This window comes from Cololabis saira, chromosome 19 (assembly GCF_033807715.1).
Source record: "Cololabis saira isolate AMF1-May2022 chromosome 19, fColSai1.1, whole genome shotgun sequence".
NCBI lineage: Eukaryota > Metazoa > Chordata > Actinopteri > Beloniformes > Belonidae > Cololabis > Cololabis saira.
In genome coordinates, this window is record NC_084605.1 from 24,416,908 (window position 1) to 24,440,021 (window position 23,114).

Genomic DNA, 23,114 nt, shown 5'->3' on the forward strand with positions numbered 1-23,114 from the left:
ACAAAGTGTATTACCATCTGTGGTATCAGGTGTATCGTTTAGACAAAGCTGTTCTGAGTTGTTACTTTTGTTGCAGAAATAGCTGTATAATATTGATCAAACTCTTCTCTGCCTACTATCTGCTAAAAGAATTTAAGTTTATGACGATACGAGAGGAATGTATCAGTCTTTTTATTTTCATGTATCATATTTTACCTCCTAGACGAAAAGCCAGCTGGTGTAAAAGACACTTTCTTACTGTGTCCAGCTCCTGTCATTGATGAAGTTGGAAAGTAAGTGTCTTTTTTTTCTGCCTACCATGATTTCATCCATCCTTATTGATCTGGTTTCAACTTCTCTTCAGGCCTGTATTTCAAGCCAAGGAGCATTTACGTGTATCGTATATCACACGCTTTGCCTTAAGTCAAAGACACACATGGATGCACCCCCTTTGCATCATGTGGATACGTCCACATACATTCAAACATAAACTTGCCATATGTTGGGTGATTTTTGTGATCCCTGTCCAAAGGTACATTCCTCTTTTCTAGATACCAGCTTACCCCAGCAAAATAAGAAACCCTGCGGTCATGCCAGCACATGTAGGGGAGGAGTCTTGGTGTGTTTGTCCTGCTTCTGTCCTGAGTTAGAGCATGAGCTGGCACGTACGCATTGGCACACGCAGAAACGAGTACATGAATGTGCTTTAATGAGAACGTGTGGTGATGTTTTCACAGAGCTCGATGGGGCTCTTAAGAGCAGTTAAATTAAACCTAATACTGCTCTGTTTAATGTAAACATGCAGTTTCTGTATATGTACACTAAAACCGTATGTATGAAAATACACTCACATACCAGGTGCACCTAATGAAGTGGCTGGTGAGCATATATAGTAGTAGTGTGCTGTCTCAAAGCCTTGTGCGGGTATCAAATTCCTCCTCAGTCAAGCTTCAGTTCTACCAAAGAGACATTTTCTATGAACCAGGTGGTCCTTTGCTCATTCCTCTCCATGTCCAGCGTGGTAAACAAGCGTTATGCAGTTCCACTGCTACTTTTAGGGGAAACATTTTAATCGCCAAAACTGTCAACTTTAAATTGAGCGGCAGGGATAGATGCTGCACAAGCTTCTGCGTGAATGAGCCGAGCTCTAAATACGACGAGAGAGCTCCGGTGTCAGACTAGCCAACTGTTAGTGACTTACATAAGATAAGATAAGATAAGATAAGATAAGATAAGATAAGATAAGATAAGATATCCTTTATTTTCTCCCTCAGTGGGGAAACTTATTTTTGATGGCAGCAGTACACTTAGCACAAACATGCAGGGGAGGGGTAAAAAGACTAAAAAGTCAGAAATAAAAAAAAAGAAAAATCAGTGGTCCCCAACCCCCGGGCCCCGGCCCGCTACCGGGCCGTGGGTCATCTGGTACCGGGCCGCACAGAGAGAAAAAATTATTTCTGTAGCATCCCCTGATGATGGATGACTCTCAAACTGATGGTTCACAATGTTTTTATTCCTTGGATGTAAATACACTGCAAACACACTGTAAGAGCTATAAAGGAATACAATAAAATAGAGTTAGTCTTTCTACATTCATATAAGTTTCATTTAACTTAAATACAGACTGACGCAGCTGCTCGCTCGCTCGCTAATAACAGCTATAGGCTGATTTATGGTTCCGCGTTACACCTACGCGTAGCCTACGGCGTAGGATGTGCGTCGCCGCGCAACCTACGCCGTAGGCTACGCCGTCGATTTAACGCAGAACCATAAATCAGGCCTACCGCTAACCACAATACATGGGTAACCATGACAGCCAAACTCAATATGTACATAAATACGGCATAACATTTGCAAAGAAAACAAATCTTATCAGAAGGTGCTTTTTGTGTCAGTTGGCCACCACTTTAGCATTCCCGACACTAGTTTAGTCTTTCAGACAAACTTTCTACTACCGTTAAACTTTTACCATTAAAGTCCGAAGCGCCGGATGTTTACAAGGTCTCGACGAGACGCCTTCAAAATAAAAGCACTAAATATCGGTCTCCTTAATAAATAAAATAAAAGCCTGGCTTTAAATAACGTTAATGAGACATAAAAACACATTTATAGAAATACTCATATTAAACGTAATTTACAATTTCCATTATTTTATTAAATTTTTTCGAAAATTATGTTTTTTTATTATTCATTATTATTATTACTATAGAGAAAATACCACAGTTTTTAATGCTGATCTTGTCATTTATTTAGTTTTTATCAACTACACCTTTAGATTGGGCCGTGAAAATATTGTCAGACATTAAACCGGTCCGCGGTTCAGAAAAGGTTGGGGACCACTGACTTACATGATTGCGTTAGGCCTGCGATATGCTTGCTGTCTAACCAAGGGTTTACATCCGCTAGCGTGCACGACCAGCGTTGTAAACGTTTCCAGCCTCAGTGCCATGCAGCCAGCAGACGTTATACCGAAAGTCTCCACTAGGGGGCAGAATATAGACCCAGAGACAAAAATACAACCATACACGAGAGGGAAAGTCAACTTTCAGCACGGTACAGGTTGCTTAGTGTGACTTCACCGTAAAAGGCACAAATAAAAAACATCTACACCCCGTAGAAATATTCAACATTAAAAAGGACTTGAAGTAAATTAAACTGAGGTACACCTCCTCATATGTCTTCCCGGTGTGCGGGGGGGATCCTCTGCACTATAAACTGCTATGTAAACGGTTTGCGAGAAACCGAATGTCCCTAATCTACCCTGTATCTTTGACCTCTGTGGAAGTTCACAATCGTTCCTTGCAAAAAAGGTTTGTGCTGTTGGTCAAAATAGTTCTGTGTTGGTCTTTTATCAACTTTTCAAAACATTCATGGGTGTTGTCTTAACAGTTGCATATTTATACTGAAATAGATGAGGGGTAAACTGATCTGGGTATAAACAGGTCATGTCTATCAGTGTTCAGAAAGGCCACTGACGGGTTTTTGAGGACAGCTTGAACGTCCACACAAACAAACATTCACCGCTAAACAGTCCTACAAATTGTCAGAGTAACCCCGGCGGTTGCCAGAGCTGCTCCTCATCAGTCGGCAGCTTTCTCCTTTTAGAGTTCAACCGTGTTCCAACACCAACAACCCTCAAACCTCTCCGACCCAAACCTTCATGGGAAGAAAAGTGCTTGGTGCCGCAGAAATACAAGGTTGACTGGATGGTGGTATAAAGAAAACAAAAAAAAACAAAGAACTTAACACGCAGACAAATAAAGAGATGACAAGAACTGTGAGTCCGTCTTTGTTGTTTCTCTAGAGGTATTTATACTCTGGAAACAGGTTTCTTCATTCTATCCTCCAATGGGAGGTATAAATCACATTAAGGGAAGGAGTGTTATTAAGAGAGAGATTTTGATTCAAACTATAGTGTGGAGTGATTTAATCGTCCTGGACTTGTAGTTCTGTCTAAATACCTTTTGTGCTTGTAAATTTTACATGTCTAAACATTTTACATCCCAACCGTCCAATCCCTTCATCATCGTTTCCTCCCTTCTCTCTACCTCCATCTTTTACTTTCAGTGCCACGGTGGCTCCTTTTTTTTTTAACAACTCGCTAGTTGTTTTCCAGCCTTGGCTTCTCCGTCTGCCTGCTCATTTCTTCTCACAGTATCTGTCTTTTATTTATCTCTGTTTCACGTGGGCTCCTTCTTTCATCCCCGATCAGTCTTCCATTCTCCTTCGGCTGTCTTCACGTCTGGTTTTTGGCTGATCAAAGCCCTGTCGCAGCTAGCCCGGCTCTTTTAACTGCGGACACGTGTTTGCGTGCTCAGCAGGGAAGAAAAACCTCAGGATCAGGTTTTCCAAGTACACCTAACGTTCAAACGAGGAGGTTCTGGACTCATTCGAGTCTTGAAAGTGCTTACTCTTAATATGTTTGACCATTTTTGTAATTAAGGGCTTAAAAATACAGCTTTTGTCATGTTGAATCCTCCTTTTCTTCCATTGGGAGTGGAGTCATCTGTGGCTGTTAATATCATTTTTTTTTAATCACCCTAATTGGGACCTTTTTTTGATATTAAACACCATCTGGACCAAAGCCTGGTATCATTGAGGCAAAAAGTTATTTCTGGAGTCCTGGTTTGGGGGAAGAACTAGGTTGCCTCAAGGAAAACTGTGAACTTGTGTGTGTCTGCGTAGACCATTTCCTTTCCTTGCTAAACAGCTGTCTGCGACCGTGCGCCACATTTCCACTTTGTTTTTGATCATCACATTCTCATCGGTTGGTTTTCTCTTCCTCCGCCCTCTCTGGGAATTTTTCCTCCTCATTAATTGCCTTTGCACGGTCCGTCTCCGCAGCGTTTGCTACGCTTTATTACTTTACACCCTGACCTGAACGCCAGCATTTAAACTGCAGCAGTCGGCAGACTGACGTCTTCCCCCGATAACACCCCCTGTTATCACCACCTTTACCAGAATATGATAACACCCTAACAGCACATAAAGCGTGTTGAACTAAGTATCCGGCTGACACCACCATCTTGCCTTTATCTTGATGCTTCCCAGCGACTTGTTTGCATCACAGTCAGACAAGCATCATCCACTGACCCAGAGCTCCCCTCTCTCTGCCCTCCTCTTCTGGACCCACGTGGGTCTGTGAGTCAGATCAAATACAGGTTTATTCATCAAATGGTCTGCTTTCCATTTTCCAGACACCATTACACCCAAGCGTGCCTCACATCCCCATTTTTAGGAACTTTAACCACATCGGGCCCCACAGAGGTCATCAGGGTTCACTTAAAGATTCTCAGAATTGTTTTTCTGAGTCTGGAGGGCAGAGGGGGCGCGTGGAGGGAGTTTGTGTGGGGGCACTTTTGACACGGATGAGGTTTGAAATGGAGCATGGGCAGAAGTTTACTTTAGTGATTTAGGGCACACTTGCCAAGTTGTACTGTGCTGTTCCCCGGCACGACTGAGGCCCCCCTCATTTTACTCCAATCTCAATTGTGCTTCAGCAACATGTTGTTTCCATAGACTATATAAAAAGAACTGGACCCCCCTGAAATGTCACCCACAGGTTTTCTTGAGAGCACTTTCGGGACCTCTTTTTGGTCTGCGAGGTGCAATTTCAGGAGAAAATTGACACTGCCCAACTAATTAACGCAAAAATGGGTGAATGGGCATTATGAGCAGGCCTGGACGCAGCATGCCCACCTCAGTTCAGTCCCTCAAATTTAAAATGAGTGTTGCCAGAGCTGTAATGAGGTGTTGTGAACTAGCTAGCTAGGTTGGCTGATCGCAGGCTCTGGCGCGTCGCCAGGTGCAGGTGCATGTGGCTGCAGGCCGTTGACCCAGCTGCCCCGGGGTCACCCCGCCCAGTGGCCCAGGCAGCCCAGCGGCTAATAGTGCCATGCTCCGTTATGTTTTTATTCACAGCGCATGACGTCAAGTTCAACAAAAGTGCCAAGTAGCTTAAGTGGTTATAGGAGGCTGTCAATCAAAAGACCCCACCCCTAATTGTGCATAGATTAGTGGCTTTACGTAATCGTGCCTGACTGTATATAATGTGTTACATAGAAATTAACCCCCTTTAATTTGGCTAAATGTGGCTATGGCTCCACGGATGTGGAACCAACCAATCCAGAAAACTGCAGGAATGCTGAACTGTAACCCTAACTTAAGTCTAACTTTTCTTTATTATGCAACTCATAATCTCTCTTTCTCACTCTTTACCTTTCATGTTTTCATTTCATCATTTCATTTTCATCTTAATCTGCCTTGTCGCTGTAATACGCTCCACAAATAAACTTCCCTTGCCTTTGGAGACCAAAATCGTGTTTAGTTTTGATTTAATTTATCAAATGCCTTTATTGTCATTGGACAGATGTACAATGGAATTTGAGTGAATCTCCTACAGTGGAGATGCAACGATAAAAGAAAAAAAACAATAAAAACAGACCACGAAGACAAAAAAACATTAAGAAACAGAAGAAACCCCATGGATTAGCTAATGGGAGTGGCCATGGCCCAATGTTTGAGGGAAGAAAAAACTCATTTTACTGCATGTTTCAAGACCTAAAAGATTATGTTGTAGCATAAAATTGAGATCAAGGCCTGCAGTTACCAGGGGGCATGAAAGCATGAAAGCATTCTGCAGAGTCCAACTAGCATGATGTAATCTCTTAGAAGAATACGCATTTTGTCCAAAACCATAATTGATAGTTATTGTTTGGTTGGTGTTGGTTTTTTTTCCTTTAACCACTTTGGAAAACCTTTGTATTTGTCTCATTTGGGTTCAGATTGCTCAACTTAAGAGCAAGATGTGGTTTGTAAATACATCATGTGACTCACCGTTTAGCTTATGTATTAGACACGTCTTGGCGGCCGCAACAATAACCCAGATTCTGAAATATCAGACCGTCCACACCGGACTCAGAAGTAGATGCTAGTTTACGAATGTGTCTGCTTCTACCCATAACCCCTCTGTATTTGGTGGTTGCTTCCCGTAAATTATGGTTAAAATTACAGCGTCACATCATCACGGGCAGCAAGGTGACGTTATGTGTGAACCCAGGTTCAGATGACATCATTCTTTCAAACAAACTCAAAACACTTCAGAGGGAAACGTTCAAGACTAAATAAACTGATCACTTTGGGTGTAATGTTACACCCGGTTCACATGGTCTGCATGTGTCTGTTCCAGGGTGATATTTCTTCAAGTGAGCATGAACGACGGTCTGTCCTTCATCAGCAGCAACGTTCACATCACCACCACGGAGTGTGTAAGTGGAAGGTTCCCTTCTTTAAAATGACCTTTTCTTTTCAGAGGTCACCATGTTCAAAGAAAAGATTTCCATTTCTTCTTGTGTCATGTGTGGTTTCCACTCTTCTTGCTTCTCATCCCCCTCCCCTCTTTTCCTAGAAGGCTGTTTTTCACGCTGTGCAGTGACCCCTTTATCCAATTCATCTTCCACTTCTCGGCTTCTTTCCCCTCTTCTGGGAGCCAAACCGCTGTGGTTGGTAGCAGTGATTCACCCCAGAATAAAAGACCCAATCCCCCAGAGCATGGGAACGCAAAAAGTTACAGAAGCACGTTCAGGAGCGTGAAGGGAATGATCCAGACGCATCCATTAGCAAATGCCTTTATCCCCGAGGCGTAACTGCTAATGGCGCCACTTGTGGACAATCTAGCTTTTGTCGGTGTGCGAATGTGTGAAGCTTTGTTGGTCGGAAGACGGGTGGAGCGTCCTTGTGGATGTGCTGCTTTGTAATTGCAAGCAATTTAACAGAAGACGTTTAGTGGATTGATGGAGCGAAACCGCAGCGGACCCCCATCCAGCCGAGACGAGTCACTCTTTTGAAGCCGATCGTGTGATAACATTTTCACGAAGATGCCGCTAATTCAAACCTGCTCTGTTGTGGTGCATGATATGTAGGCCTCAGTTGGACATGTTGGCACTCATCTGTACACAGTAGGGTGGAGTCACACCGCGATTAAAGCAGAACCGATGGGCAAACCTGGTTCAGTAAACACGCACGTCGTAATCTATGGATCAAAGTTGAAAACAAACACAGAGGATACAACAATCCCAACTTCTATCAAAAGGTCTGGGTGGTTTCAGCCTGCTAAATAATACCATATTTCTGAGAGAACGCATACAGATCCAGATGTGGTTCTGATTGCCGTAGTCAGAGTTGTTTGTTATACGTTTACCTTAGGTTGCACACTCTGTGACCTGTCAGTTATTCTTACAGGCAAACACAACGGGAAGATTTCAGAGAAATAATCATTTGGTTCTCGGGATTTGCAGAGTGTACCCTCAAGATAGATAGGGGAAAGTCTAACCATATGTGATCCTCATCTGTGGTCTGTAATGGGAACCATGTTTGGCTCATGCACGCCTGCCTCGCTTCAAGACAGCGATGTTAACAGATGGATGCATTCAGGGACCACGCACACAACATACATCAACCACTGTCTCTGAGACAAAAGCACAAATACTGCTGTGACAAATGTGAGATTGGGTCGCTCTCCAGAACCTTATCCCTGTCTTCCCCTAAATCTGTCTTTCCACTACAACTGTTAATGCTGTCGGCGCCACTTCTGGTGCCGTTACTGGTGTGTTCTGTCCTGTTCATCTTCAATCAAAACCTCCATCGAGCCGAGTAGTAGTAACGCTCTGCCGTTGCAGTTTGATGGCACCATCCTCCTCGTCACCCTGCTGGTGTTGTTCCTCTTGCTGGCCCTCCTGTTCCTGTGGTGGTTCTGGCCTCTCTGCTGCACTGTGGTAAGAACCGACTACATTTTATTATTAGCAGTTCCTCGGAGTTGGCGTCTCCCATGATCATATTTCCCATGTATCAACAGGTGATCAAGGAGCCGCTTCCCCCACCTCCTCCTGAGCCTGTGAGTAAAAACACATGCAAATACACACAAATACACACTAACAAAGTAATACTAATAAAAATATGGCTGAATGACTTGAGTCAGTTGCAAATTAAATTTGTATTTAAAAAAAGAAAAAGGGCCAACAAGCTCCAAAGTGCAACCAATAAGGATTGGGAACACCCATTGCATTATGGGATGTGGTGGCCTTGTTGGAAAGGTACAGAAATGGATGGTGAGCATGAAAGTGAGACAAGAAGAGTTACAAGAAGCAGAAGAAAAAAAGGAAACAGGGCTCTGTGATGGACTGGAGCTCCTGCTCTTCATCCAAAGGGAGCTGAGATCATCTCCAGAAGACCGCCGTTACCCTGAATAGGAAGAAGCGAGTACTAGTTATCAACCAAAGCAACATAGCATCATTTGGAGAAGACTGGCTTTTGAAAAGTTTAGATCAACAGAAGACTGCACCTTTGAGCCCACCTGCTACCTCTGTTGAGACCAAGCATCAACATCCCGACTTCAGGGTGTAGCAACTACAGAACTAAGAACATTTGCAGCTCCTCGACAGACCACTGGGGGCTCTAAAAGAGCCCAGTACAGTCACTGCTTAGTTTTTGTCACCTTTGACATAAATGGCCTCTTTTTTGTGTTAAAGTACATCAATGTGAAGAACTTCTACACTTAACACAACAGTATGTCACCCCCCCCTTGACAGAGCAACATGTACGGCATCTCTCCATTATTAGTGATGTACAGAACAACACGTAAGGCAGAGTGCAAGGTGGTGTGTTGACAGGATCCCAGACCCTATACTTCATAAATTATCTGCATTATTTAAGTATGGACCAATGAGTTGTAAAATGTCTTTGTGACAAAAGAAAAGGTTTGTTGACTAGCAGATTTATCACTCAAACATAAAGCTTACCATGTAATTGTGAAATGTCATTAGTATCTCGAAGTCTGCAGTATAAGAGAGGAAGAAGTTAAAATGAGTGTGTTTGTGTGTTTTCTAGGAGTCAGATGAGGAAGACGGCCTCCCCAAGAAGAAGTGGCCCACTGTGGATGCCTCGTATTATGGAGGAAGAGGAATCGGAGGAATCAAGAGGATGGAGGTGACAAGCCAGAACAAAATGATACCAGCAGGCAGTCGCAATGATTTCTACAGATTTCGGTGCCTTTTCCCCATTTTTGTTGGATGATCTTGAACCGTCTGCTGTCTGCAGGTGCGCTGGGGAGGGAAGGGCTCCACTGAGGAGGGGGCCAAGCTGGAGAAGCCGAAGAATGCAGTGGTGAAAATGCCGGAGCAGGAGTACGAACCCTTCGAGCCCAAACCTAAGAAACCTCAGAACAAAAAGGCGCCTCAAAACCGGAAGTGGTACACACCCATCCGGGTAAATACAGCTGCCTTTAACACTGGCTCAGCATTTAAAAGCCTTTGTTATTCCTAATACATATTGTATATTTAATAATTCAGTCTGCCCATGGGAAGAAAATGATTCAGTCAAGAATCCATCTTTGCTTTCAAGACGTTTAGACACCAACGAATCTGCCTTGTTTACAGTTTGACCACTATTGAAGTCTGACCCACCAGTTTTCAGAAGGGGTAGCTGAAGCTTTCCAACCCACGGGGTAGTTGAGACCCTTGAATGGAGGGTAAAATGAAAAAATCCCACAAATGGAGTCACAGTTCACAAAAAAAGCCCATTCTGGCTCGGTATATGTATATTCAGTGGCTTAAGCACTACAAACAAAGTAATTTACCATGTACTGCAGACAGTGAGACATTATTAACCAGTCGCCAGCACAGTTTGCTCTTAGATCATACCCAGCAGCACAGCTCTTCACACAGAAGCAGTACTGTTGTCCGCACAAACTGGTACTGTATCTCGAAGCTGTCAAGGTTTGTATTTTAAATATTACTGCTTCAGAGAGAGACGCCCCATTGATTCACAGTGAAGTTTTACTCTGTTCATACATGAGAAAAAAAGAGGAATGCACACACTGACCCAAACCTACGTGCAGTAGCTACGCAGTGAATACTCTCAAGTATGCAGGAAAGCAGGTTCTCTCTGTTTCTCTTCACCTGAAGGTCCTTTCGTGTACTAATTCTTTTCAACAAATTTGCAATGCCAAAGTTCAGTTGTGCTGTTCAACCATGTGCCATTACAGCTAAAGATTTTGTCTGTGTTTTTATTCATATCCAATGAACCTCTATATCGCCACATGTCAAATAGAAAAAAAAAACCTTCCTAATTCATTTATTTAAGCAGATCCAGGTTCAAAACTAAAAAACTGTCCTGAAGTGCTGTAAAAAGTTGAGTACAGGCCTAACTTGTACAAGAATAGAGCTATTAGAAGACCCCTTCAATGTAAGACAATCTTACTTTGGAAAAGGCTGAAGGGTTCATGTCTTAACCAAAGACCAACCAGTGAGTAACGCCTGATTTTCACTTGCTTCCGTGCTGTCGTTTGATCCATCTGGAAGTCCATTTATTACACATTATTATACATTATACCTCTGATATCGCTGACGTGGTTGAAAAACTCCAGCTGATGTTTTTCATGATTTCCTTTGCATTCATTAAACATTTCTGCAGGTGCAACATTAGCATTAGCATTGAGCCAACCCATAATAAAATGTTAATAAAATGTTAATAAAATAAACTATGCTGCCCTTTCATTTAACACCGGGGGGGGATGTTTAATTATTCATACGGACCGCAGGCAGGTGGAAACAAAACCGACAAAAGCTGTAATGAGTAGAATTGGGCTGTAAGTTCATCAGGATTCAAACCTGCAAACTTGATAGAAGGATGAAAGGCCAAATGTTGCAAGTACGGACAGATCAGACTCAACAAGGTTTCATGACGTTATAGATTGTGATGTGGACAAGTTTAGTGTGCACTAAGATACAGAATCTGATTTACTGTAAATAGACTTGGAGACAGAAGTATGAACCAAATGTTCTGCAACCAGCAGGATTTCCCGCCAAAAGAGATCAACAGCTAATTCACAACAAAAGGCAAGTAGGACAGAGAACCAGAACAGGAAGCACAACAGGGTGGCGAACTGAATTAAAACTGACAGGATAAAAACAAGACTATCTAAACTCACGAGAGCGGTTGAGATAAACAACATTTGCTGCAGCTACCTTTTATTGCTAAACAATACCAGGAGGAAGAGGCAGACGGGGTGGGAAGTCAAAACAAGTACAAGAGAAATCCTTACAGTAAAACAAGATCAAGTAAACGAACCTCTGGAATCATAACAAAATACAGGAAAAAATAAAGTAAATTGTAACATGTAAAGCTGATAGATGTCTCTTCTCTCTCCTTCCCTGTTCAGGGTAAGCTGGATGCTATCTGGGCTCTGTTTCGCCGTGGATACGACCAGGTATCTCTGATGAGACCCCAGCCAGGTGATCATGTAAGTCTCTCCAGCTCGTCCTCACAGCAGAGGTTTATCCGTTTTTCTCACTAGCTTTTTATATTCTGACATGTAATGTGTATTTCCTTTAAAGCTTTGTTTGTTTAGTCACTGAGAAACTTGAGATGATTTCACACATACAGGCTTTAAAGGGGACCTATTATGGCATTTAATGTATATTTTAAACAGGCCTTGAATGTCTTAAAAACAATCAAAAGCTTGTTTTTTCTACATAAATGAGAAATTCAGCCTCTGGGCCATGTCTTTATTTTTACCGCTTCTAACCTTCTCTATGAGGGATTCTGAGGTGAGGGGAGGCTATGATAATGAGGCTCTGTGCTGATTGGCTGCCTGAAGGACGTGTAGCAGGGGAGGGCACAAAGCCTCGCTCTGGGTTAGAAGAGCAGCATGGGACACTATTAAAGCGTGTCCCATGCGAGTGAGCGTCAGCGACAAAATCAATTCCATTGCTTTATTTTCTATTAGACTGTCCTAACTGGCCGCGAGTTTAACGGTTTCAGTGTGGACAGAGAGCGTCCGATGTCACGCAGCTCGACGTGATAGTCGGACGCTCGCATGCATTTATGACACGGTGTAAACGGATCTTAAAGCCTGAATTACGGTTCTGCGTTAAATCGATGCGTACCCTACGCCGTAGGCTCTGCGTTGGTGAAACGCGGAACCATAAATCAGCCTTTAGTTCCCTGAAGAGGGATCCGGGTCACCTCATCTTCACACTAATTCACACAGGTTTTAATTGAATTCTAAACAGGTACACCACAGTTATTTACTCCAATTCCTCATAATTTCATTTCTTATGTTACAAGACAAATGAATCATGTTAACTGTAAAGAAATCACAACACTGAATGTTCACAAATGGCAACTTTATTGTTGAAAAAAATAAAATAACATTTGTACACATTATATGCACCACTTATATACACCACACACTGTTTATATACACCAAGTTGTGTATAAATGACATTTATGCACTACTGCTGGCTCAAGGAAGGACCGTGCATCTTCTGAAGGTGTCGTTGAACAGTTTCAGGTGCATTGCTTGGAAGATCTGAAACCATAGACATAAAAAAATGTATTACCAGAGGTGGAAAAAGTACTGAAAAATTGTAATTGAGTAAAAGTATCTTTACTTTGCTTAAATCCTACTCAAAGTAAAAGTAAAAGTACTCATCTAAAAATTTACTCGAGTAAAAGTAAAAAAGTACTTCATTTAAAATGTAATTTGAGTAAAAGTTACTTTCAGTTATTTAATGCAAAAAAAAGGATGAGTCACGAATCAAATTAATCAACTTCGAGGCATATTAAAGTACACATCCACACTTGTTCGAGTACATTTTTTTAGATGTTGATGTCTTGAAGGCTGAAAGCTCCGCTCTGCCGGGCAGGCACATTTTACACTGCATTATAATGTTGTTGCCTTTTGTGCGTTTGAACGCGAATAAGTCTTCCAAGTTTGGCCAAGGGTTTTTGTTGTTTTTGTGGCTGGTTTCTGCCCGCATTTAATTTTTTCACCATTTTGTACTCAGTAACGTGAGGGGGTTCAAATGTAGCAAAGTAAAATACTTGGGTCAAAATGTACTCGAGTAAAAGTAAAAATTACATATTTCAAAAACTACTTAGAAAATTACAAATTACTCCTAAAAAGTACTCAATTACAGTAACGTGAGTAAATGTAATTTGTTACTTTCCACCCCTGTGTATTACTTATAGAGTTCCGGTGTTACCTAACGAGTGAGTGGCTCCGTTAGGTAACACCGGAGCCACTCATCGGAGCTCCGGTGTTACCCGTAGACAAATATAAATAACATAAAAAATTTACATCGCTTACCGCTGACTCGTGTGCAGTTGCCGGGTCCGTACTGTTGGTACTGATCCTTTTATGAGGGTAAGTTTCGATGCAAAACCTGATTTTTACCGTCCCTCGTTGTTGAAACAGTCACACGATACACCGCTTCGGAAAAATGGCGGACGCTATGGCTGGCGTGGTTTCACGCAGCGGAGGCCGACCTATGGAAATCGCTCCCGTCGTTACGTAAGGACAGGAGCAGAATCTGAACGGCTCGTAAAAGTCACATCACACTGGATGTCTCATCCGGGCGGCTGTACAGACACTGCAGCATTTGGTTGCTTTCCTCCTTCTCTGAGTTGGCAGGGTGAGGGGAGACCTCTTTATATATGTTAAAGCAAGAAAAAACGGGTTTTTCATAATAGGTCCCCTTTAATCCACTTAAAACCCAAGTCATTTTCCCGCTTGTTGCAGTTCATTAATTGCACTCAGGTGAGGACCAAAGCAGTCAGACCGAGACCCTCAAAAAGACGTGGCAAAGTCTGGTATGGTCCTCCTACCAAACAAAAACGTGGCCAAAAAGGCTAAAAACACCAGGATTTGAGGGACTTGGGTTGGTGGCTGGGATCAACACCAAGCTGAACCTCACAGTTTACAGCTTTGGGTGATTCATGCACACACAATCCTGAACTGGTTTAGTTTAACACCAGTTTATTGCACAGCAGTGAATAAAGTTATCTTGTTACCAACTTTAGAGAATATAAACATGCAATAAACACCAGTTTATTATGCTTCTGTTTGTAGAAAGTCTAAAAATACAAAAATTTAAAGATCACCTTCAAACTTTTACTCCATGATCAGCCGTCTAAAGTATCCCCGTTCTTGTAGGGGCTTAGCAAACTTATTTTTTGGGTAAATGTCAACATTTGTGATTTAATGGTAGAATTCCTAAACAGTTAGACATCCAGTTTAGGGTGAAATACAACATTATGTTGGAAAATGCCACAGTTTTAAAGCTCCCGTGTGCTGCCCACAGCACTAAAAGTGCTTCCGTAATTTGTACTAGTTACGCATTGTTCCCTCTCTACCTCCATTATCATTCCGCTTCATTTGGTTGTGGCATTATTGAGCTCGATAACATCTCACTTACCCCAGTCCCTGCTGCTGGACCAATCTCTCTCTCACACAGGGAAGCTCAGACACGTTTAGAGGGACTAAAGTTAAGAAAGGGCCTCTTGCTTTAATGCACCAATATAATTTAGGTTATAAATGACTGAATAAGAGAAACCTATGATCAAACAGATGACATGGACTCTTCAGCGTAAAAACTGCATCATATTCTGGTATTGCATCTGGTCATTGAAAATGGGAGATGGGGGAGGGCTGTGTTTCCCTTTGTTCTGTGGGCACCAATAAAAGTAGGTTTGACAACTCTTACTCTTTATAAAAAGGCTACAAAGTTTGATTTACACTATATTTAGGCTTTAGGGACAAGTGTTCCATAGGACAGCGGAAGTTGGCCGTATACGTGGAACATGATGCAGCTCAGTCGCTTGAAAAAAAAACCCAGACACATTGTTTTGCTTAGCCACTACAAGAACAGCTGTTACAGTGACTGGTGGAGCACATGACTCTGCGCTTTGAAAGACCTGAGTTTCTGTCTGCAATTTGTCTTCCTCTTCAAAGTTATAGAATTGGCAGAGCGTGTTTACGGCTCGGAGTCCCTCTCTTGAAATTCTTCCCGTTTGTCAGTTTTCTGGCACCTTCATACACTGGGAGGCATTTAAGATTTCCCATGTGGAATTATCCCCACTTTTAAGCTCAAGGGGAGAATTAAATACTTCAGTGATGTAGCACTCTTGCACGGTTTGGAAAGACTGGTCAGCATTAAGTGAGCTTGCTTGTGTTCCACCATCATATACGTCCTCCTCGCTCTTCCAGGGGCCTCGGTGAGGAATCAAGGCCCACCATTTTATACATCTATTCTCCAAACACCATACTAGGAATGGGTGATATTTTACCGTTCACGATATACCGTCAAAAAAATTCTCCACGGTAAGAATTTTTCATCTCGCTGTAAAAATGATAAATTCCCATTGATGACGGAAGGAAGGAAGAAATGAGCCAGAATGAAAGAAAGAAAGAAAGAAAGAAAGAAAGAAAGAAAGAAAGAAAGAAAGAAAGAAAGAAAGAAAGAAAGAAAGAAAGAAAGAGAAATGAGCCAGAAAGAAAGAAAGAAAGAAAGAAAGAAAGAAAGAGAAATGAGCCAGAAAGAAAGAAAGAAAGAAAGAGAAATGAGCCAGAAAGAAAGAAAGAAAGAAAGAAAGAAAGAAAGAAAGAAAGAAAGAAAGAAAGAAAGAAAGAAAGAAAGAAAGAAAGAAAGAAAGAAAGAAAGAAAGGAAGGAAGGAAGGAAGGAAGGAAGGAAGGAAGGAAGGAAAGGGGAGAAGGAAGGGAGAAAACAAGGAAAGGAGGAAGGAAGGGAGAAAAGAGGAAGGGAAGAAGGAAGGAAAGAGCAGGAGGAAAGGAGGAAGGAAAGAAAGAAAGAAAGAAAGAAAGAAAGAAAGAAAGAAAGAAAGAAAGAAAGAAAGAAAGAAAGAAAGAAAGAAAGAAAGAAAGAAGGATAAATTCCCGTTGATACGTTGGTGTAGTTTAGTAGTATTTAGTGAGCAGTGTTTTGGGGGCTCCAAAGACTGAATGTGGTGATAGATTTATAGTTAAAAAGGTGGAGTTGAATTGGTATTTTTTATCGTCATTTTTATCGTTATCGGGATAAATGCCAGAAATTATCGTGATACATTTTTTAGTCCATACCGCCCATCCCTACACCATACTCAACCTTATACGGTGTGCAGAATCCATATCTTTCTGCAAGAGGGCATTAGGCGCTACTGCAGTCACCTGGAAAACTGGACATGTGATCTCCAAACACAAAAGGAACTTTGGGGATCTTGAGATGGATTATTGAGTCACTCGCAGCAGTCTGGGGGCTCGTGGAGTGTTTTGGGCTGAAGGAACTGCATAACAACTGGAAGAAACCTTTTCCGAAACCAGTTTCCGAAATGCTCCTCCAACTTGGAAGATGTTCACGCAATTTTGGCTTGATGTGATCACACTCGATATGTTTTCGTTGACCAGTGGATAGAGCTTAACTGTTTCACTGAACTCCTTTCTTCGTCCCATTATACATGAATACACTGGGAATCGATATACCAACCAAAGTATGTCAGACTCCAACACTTTTTAGCATTGGACTCTCCAGATGACCAATTACACCACACACACACACAATAAACCTTAAATTTGGCTTAATTGACAATGACAACTGGTGAAAAGAACATCATAGCTTCATACGTTCTGTATGCTTTTGTTTTTCCTTCTCTGGATCAGATTTTTCCAGTACTTACAGGTCAGGGAGGAAACTGGGGAATCCAGTTTCCGTCCAGTTGAGCGTTTACATGCAGGGATTAGCTCAACGTTAATCTTAGTCCAACTATGAGATATTTGCTGTATACAACATCAAACAGACTAAGATGTTTACAAGAATTTCATAACTATGATTTCAATCTTAGTCATCTCTGGCAGACTTTTTTTTTCCAATTCCTTTTTCACTCCCCCCGTTACTTGAGGGAAAAACAATAAAATATAGTAGTTTGCCAAGAAGGCTGATGAAGGAAACACACACACACACACACCAAAAAACAACCTTTATTTGAAGATTAAAGTGCATATATATGCTTTAGATTTTACCAAACTTGGAATTAACCATTAATATATATGCAGACAAGGGGAAAAAAAAGATAACTACAATTTCAGCTGGACTAATACAACATTTGGTTTTATCCAACATTATGTCAGCACACTTAAACAATAAGCATTTTCAAGCCAGATAGAGTAATGGCCTCCAAACAGCACAACATTTTATACTCTTGTCCTTTTTATCCATTTCAGATGCTACCACCCAGGATCTTTTTTCTTTCGGTACAAAGAACTTTTGCAGTTTTTAGCTTAGCGGGTCCCCCTATAGGCGCCTAGACCTCATCGCTTTTACAATACTGTCAGATTTACTGACGTTTGGTCGCTTGATCAGTCCCAGACTCATACATCCTGTCTTCTTTGTGTGTGAAGTAGTCCTGTGATGCAGTTGTCACATTAAATGAGTAACTTTTTGCAGATCATAGGGACAGCACATGTGAGATAAACAAATACCACCCAAATGAAGCTGATATTTTGACATAAAAACAGTCCTTTTTGCTGCTTTAAACATGTTTCAGTTCCCCAGCTGAGCTCTGTTCTTTATCTATTTTATGTTTCTTTTTTTTGTTTGTGCCTTAGGCTTTTACTTCAGCTTCTGTTCCTTGCTTGTTGTTCCCTGCACAAGAACAGCTGGCTGTGGCTCAGTGTCGCTCTATCATTGTTGTGTCTTTATCTTTTCTTCTGCACACCAAAGACTCATGTCTAAGAAAGTAAAAAACAAACCTTTGGAGAAAATGTAAAGAATTATTTTGTACTATATTGCTAGTTTTAAGAATTCTAGTTAAGACCATTTTTCTTGGCAAATATATTTTAAAATAGCACTATTTTGTCTAAATATGAAATAATAGACTTATATCTAGAGGGGCTGTTTTTGCAGTGTGACCATGCTTCACTTTCTACTCCAACTCTTAATAAAGCCTCTGACAGTCGTGTCGGTTTAGATGTAGTTTATTTTATAATAAATTTACTTAATAAAGACTTTGGGGCAGGCCATGCCCCATCGAGTAAATTAAAATGGACATGGGTGTTTGTTCCAGCACTCCATCCATCCCTCTGCAAGGTCCTGCTCTCACACCTGCTTCACATTAGACAGCATGAATCAAATATAAACCAGAACCACAGTTCACATCCTCGCAGCTCAGCGGGGGCGTTTTCCTCCCCTCACGTCTTTACAGATGAACCATATGGTTCCGTTTTAATGCCCAGAGCCTCTCACAAAAAAATACAAAATACCAGTTGGGGCTGAATGTGTGAGGAAGGTTGCTGCAAAGCTCTCCTGGGATCTCATAAATACCTCAGGGAGATTTTCATTTTATTTAATTAATATGTTTTTGGTAACTTCCAGCTCCACTACTCCTCATGGGGTTTTCAGTTTACATCATTAGTGACGTGCCGTTTCTCCATCTGGTATCTTTCTAGATGGAGTTTCAACACCTCCCCTCTTCTTTTCGCAATATTGCCAGAAAATTACCAATGACGTTTTGTAACAGAAATGACACATTTAAGAGGGTGTTATTGATACTTGAGGACCATAGACAGAATTTGGAGTTTACAGTATTGCCGCTTGCTTGAGTGCTACACAGCGCAAATACTCTTTTCCTGACATCCCGGCCCTCTCTCCACTTAAATGACGTCTTCAAGTCATTTGCGGTTTGTAGGAAGACAGCAGAGTCTTACGGGCCAGCGGGCCGTCTCACTTCCAGGCAGTGTAATGTTTTATTTTAAAGGGGACCTATTATGAAAAACACGTTTTTTCTTGCTTTAACATGTATAAAGTGGTCTCCCCTCAGCCTGCCAACTCAGAGAAGGAGGAAAGCAACCAAATTGTGCAGTGTCTGTACAGCCGCCCGGATGAGCCGTCCAGTCTGATGTGGCTTCTACGAGCCGTTCAGATTCTGCTCCCTTTCGTTACGTAACCAAAATGCGAGTCACAAAGGTTGGCCTCCGATGCGTGAAACCACGCCCACAACTAACTCTGCCGGCCGGAGCTTCCGCCATTTATTCGTAGCGGTGTATCGCGTCATTCAGGCAGCCAATCAGCACAGAGCCTCATTATCATAGCCCCGCCCACTCAGAATCCTGCATAGATAATGAGGTTAGAGAAAGGGAAGCTGCAGACATGGCTCAGAGGCTAAATTTCTAATTTAATTAGCAAAAAAAAATCTAAAGCTTGTTTTTAAGACATTCAAGGCCTGTTTAAAATAGGTATTAGATGCCATAATAGGTCCCCTTTAAAGAGAAAAGAGTGGAAAATGGGGTGAGGCATTGTATTGCAGTTGATCCAAATTCCTATGATAATGTGTCACAATGTGTCATTAATTAATTAAATGCTGAAATAATAAATATATATTTTTACTTAAAATGAATTGTATTTTGATTAATTAATGACATATTTATTTCTAATTTTAATTAATTAATGACACATTTAATTAATTAATGATATATTTCATTCCCATTTTAATTAATTAATGATGTATTTATTTATTTAATTTTGGCACAAAAAATCCTCCATAAATTCCAAGATAACGAGGACAGAAATACATTTAGCCAGGATTGTTGATGGAGTTTAAGTTTTTCTGACTGCTAATGCAACAACTGAACGTCTCACTTGAGAAACACTTCCATATGTGCAATTATAGATTTCAGCTGAGGGCTTTTGCTTTGTTTGTAAGTTTGTTTGTTTGTTTGTTTGGCACGAGAGACAATACATTTTTTGAGTGATTGTTTTAAGCAATTCAACCACAAGACACTGAGTGACAGATAGATGGAATTGAGGATCTTGTGATTTCAAACAAACGTTTTAATTCAACACCAGTAAAATCTGACATGACTTTTTTAACTGAAGTGATTTGTGTGAGCTGGGCGTGTAGGACCCAGATGCAGCTGGAGTTCCAAGACAAATGTGGTTTAATCCAACAAAAGCACAGCTGAACAGGATACAAAACAAAACTAAAACCCCAAACTTGATAAATCAGAACTAAACATGATGAGACACACCAAGATAAGAACAGTATGAATCAGCAGTGAGCAGCTGAAAGACAAGACAAGACGTACACAGAGGACTTGATGAGACACAGGTGCAAGCAATCAGGGCAGAAGGGGAAGTCAAGACAAAACTTAAATACAAGGTCATGGGTTTTCAAAATAAAACATGAACCTAAAAACAAAAACCACGACGGAATGAAGAACCATGACATTTTTTTGTATAGATGTTATTGAGGGCATTAAAAAAAAGAAATTATATATATATATATATATATATATATATATATATATATATATATATATATATATATATATATATATATATATATAATATAATTATCAATATTTTCCCCCCTTTTTTTTACTTTTCATAACATTAATTAAACCAGAATAAACCAAAATAAATAAATAATAATAATAATAATTATAATAATAATAATAATAATAATAATAATAATAATAATAATAATAAAAATAAAAAGTAAATAAAAATAAAAAACAACAGCACACCCTCTCCCCTTCCCTCCCTCATATGGTCAATAGATTACATCATTCAAAATTATTTAACATACGTCTATCAATACTAGAACAAAAATGAATAATACATTAAATAATCAAGTCCTGTGTAAACACATTCATTATTCATTCATTTTTTCTTTTTTTAAGGAAAATAAAATTTAAAGGAGCCATCTGTAAGAAATGGCCAAAACTGGTACTGCAGTCACTTTCAAAATATTGTTGAGCGGCGTGTACCCTCCCCCTCCTCCCCCCGACCAGAGGTTGCCAGGTAGGCTGCAGAATGCAGCAGGAACGTAGGCTGCCATGGCTGCGATAATTAGAGCCGAGCTGGCAACCCGGATGCCGAAACAATACTGACTTGGTGATTGGGAGATAGGTGGAGGGTGGAGCTTCAGAAACAATACTGACTTGGTGATTGGGAGATGGTGGAGGGTGGAGCTTCAGAAACAATACTGACTTGGTGATTGGGAGATAGGTGGAGGGTGGAGCTTCAGGCCAAAACAAAAAATGACAACATAAACATCAGTTGAGGGCTGCAACTCCTCTTTTTAAACTGGAATATCCTGGCTTGAGTGCTGTTGTCAGTGACATAAGTATTTGAAATGAACATGATTTTTAAATGTCTGTTGACATATCGGGGTCATTTTATGATTAGTTTTATTATTGCTCTTACATACAGCTCCTTTAAGGTTCCATACAGCAAATTTTTTTGTTTTGTTTTTTTTGCTTTGGTACTTACTTTTGTAAGTAGAGTTCGTTCTGCATTGCCAGTAGTGAGTGAGTGGGATTTGGACTCTGTCATGGCTGCGTTTTGTCACGACTCTGTTCATAACTTTTATGGACAGTATTTTTAGGTGTAGAAGGGGTTGGGTTAGGTAGCCGGAGGGTTTCACCTCTGCTTTCTGCAGATGATGGAGGTCATGTTGGCTCCATTGAGTTCTCAGCTGGAAAAGGGTGGAATGCCCTCTCCGGCTTTGGTATGACTTGTTTCCTCAAGTGGAGGATTTTACGTAGGGTCTCAGGGTCTCATTTAAAGGTGAGGGAAAAATGGAGCAGCAGGTCAACAGGTGGATTGGTGCAGCGTCTCTGCAGTAATGTGGACCAGTCTGTTGTGGTGAAGAGAGTTGAGCCGAAAGGAAATGGTTTCTATTTACCGGCTGATTTATTTTCCTACTGTCATCTGCGGTCATGAACTGTAGTTAGTCACCAAAAGAATGAGGGCTCTTGAGACAAGGAGATGAAATTAGTTTCCTCCAAAGGGGATATGGATCACCCCTTAGAGATAGGCTAAGGGGCTCCAGCATTTGGAAGAGATTACATTTCTTGGCTGCCTTGGGAAGGCCTTGATATTCCTGCAGGTGGTAGCTGGGGAGAGGGAGGTCTGGCTGTCTTTGCTTTAGCTGCTGCCCTGCAACCAGAACCAGGAAATGGATGGGTAGATGGTTGGATTGGTGGAAGGAAAAGTAGCCTTTTCCCTTTTTTTTTTTTCTTTTTTGTGCTAAGCTGGGTCAGGATGAGGGATCTTAAAGTAGATTCATGCTGACAAGCGAGTTCTCAGTTATATGAGTCGCTCTATATTTGCAGCATACTAGTTCGATATACTGCAGAAGAGTTAAGGATCACAGTGTCTGCATTTGACAAAGACGTTAGCCTCTATGACACTGTGTGTCACCAAACCACATCCGTGACACTGATGTCAGAGTGTAGCCTGCAGCAGAGCTGGTGCCTCAGTTCCCCTCTCATTCACATAAACACGAGCATCCCCAGAGAGACACTTAGCTATAGGACATGAGGTAATACCTATGGCAGGCAACTGCCAGGCCTGTCTCCACTAACTGACCAACTGAGTGTTACGCACCCAGACAAACATTTTGCCCAGACCTAGACAATTTTATGACTTTGGTAAGATTGCAGGCAGTGGAGGAAGTCAATGAGAACGAACAAGCCAGTGTGGCTTCTTATTTTTACTGCAGGAAAATGTTAAGAGGCCCACAATGCAGTGAACAAAATAATACCTATGAACCAAAGATTATATATGTTGCTCTAGCATTTGAAAAACTACGATCTGCAACTAAGCAGGGCACAAAAGTAACATCTTCTAGGTCACATTTTCTTTTTTTAATATTATATAATGCGTTATAATTCTTTGAAATCATAAAATTTGAATTTGTCCACAAAATGTCCTCAAAAATGTTAGTTTCCTGGCAAAGCCTTTAATGCATAATACGAATGAGAAGCTGGTCTGAGGGACTAAATGAGAGTTTTATTGGT

The 23,114-nt window shown here is 41.1% G+C and overlaps 1 protein-coding gene across 1 annotated transcript in view; it reads left to right on the top strand.

The window, feature by feature from the left end:
- Nucleotides 1-23,114, top strand: part of antxr1c (ANTXR cell adhesion molecule 1c) — a 51,781-nt gene that overhangs the window by 22,055 nt on the left and 6,612 nt on the right. The window contains exons 11-17 of the mRNA XM_061707965.1: nt 203-272; nt 6,668-6,746; nt 8,157-8,252; nt 8,333-8,371; nt 9,364-9,462; nt 9,574-9,741; nt 11,696-11,776. Coding sequence (XP_061563949.1) covers nt 203-272; nt 6,668-6,746; nt 8,157-8,252; nt 8,333-8,371; nt 9,364-9,462; nt 9,574-9,741; nt 11,696-11,776 — 632 coding nt within the window. The remainder of the gene's footprint in view (nt 1-202; nt 273-6,667; nt 6,747-8,156; nt 8,253-8,332; nt 8,372-9,363; nt 9,463-9,573; nt 9,742-11,695; nt 11,777-23,114) is intronic.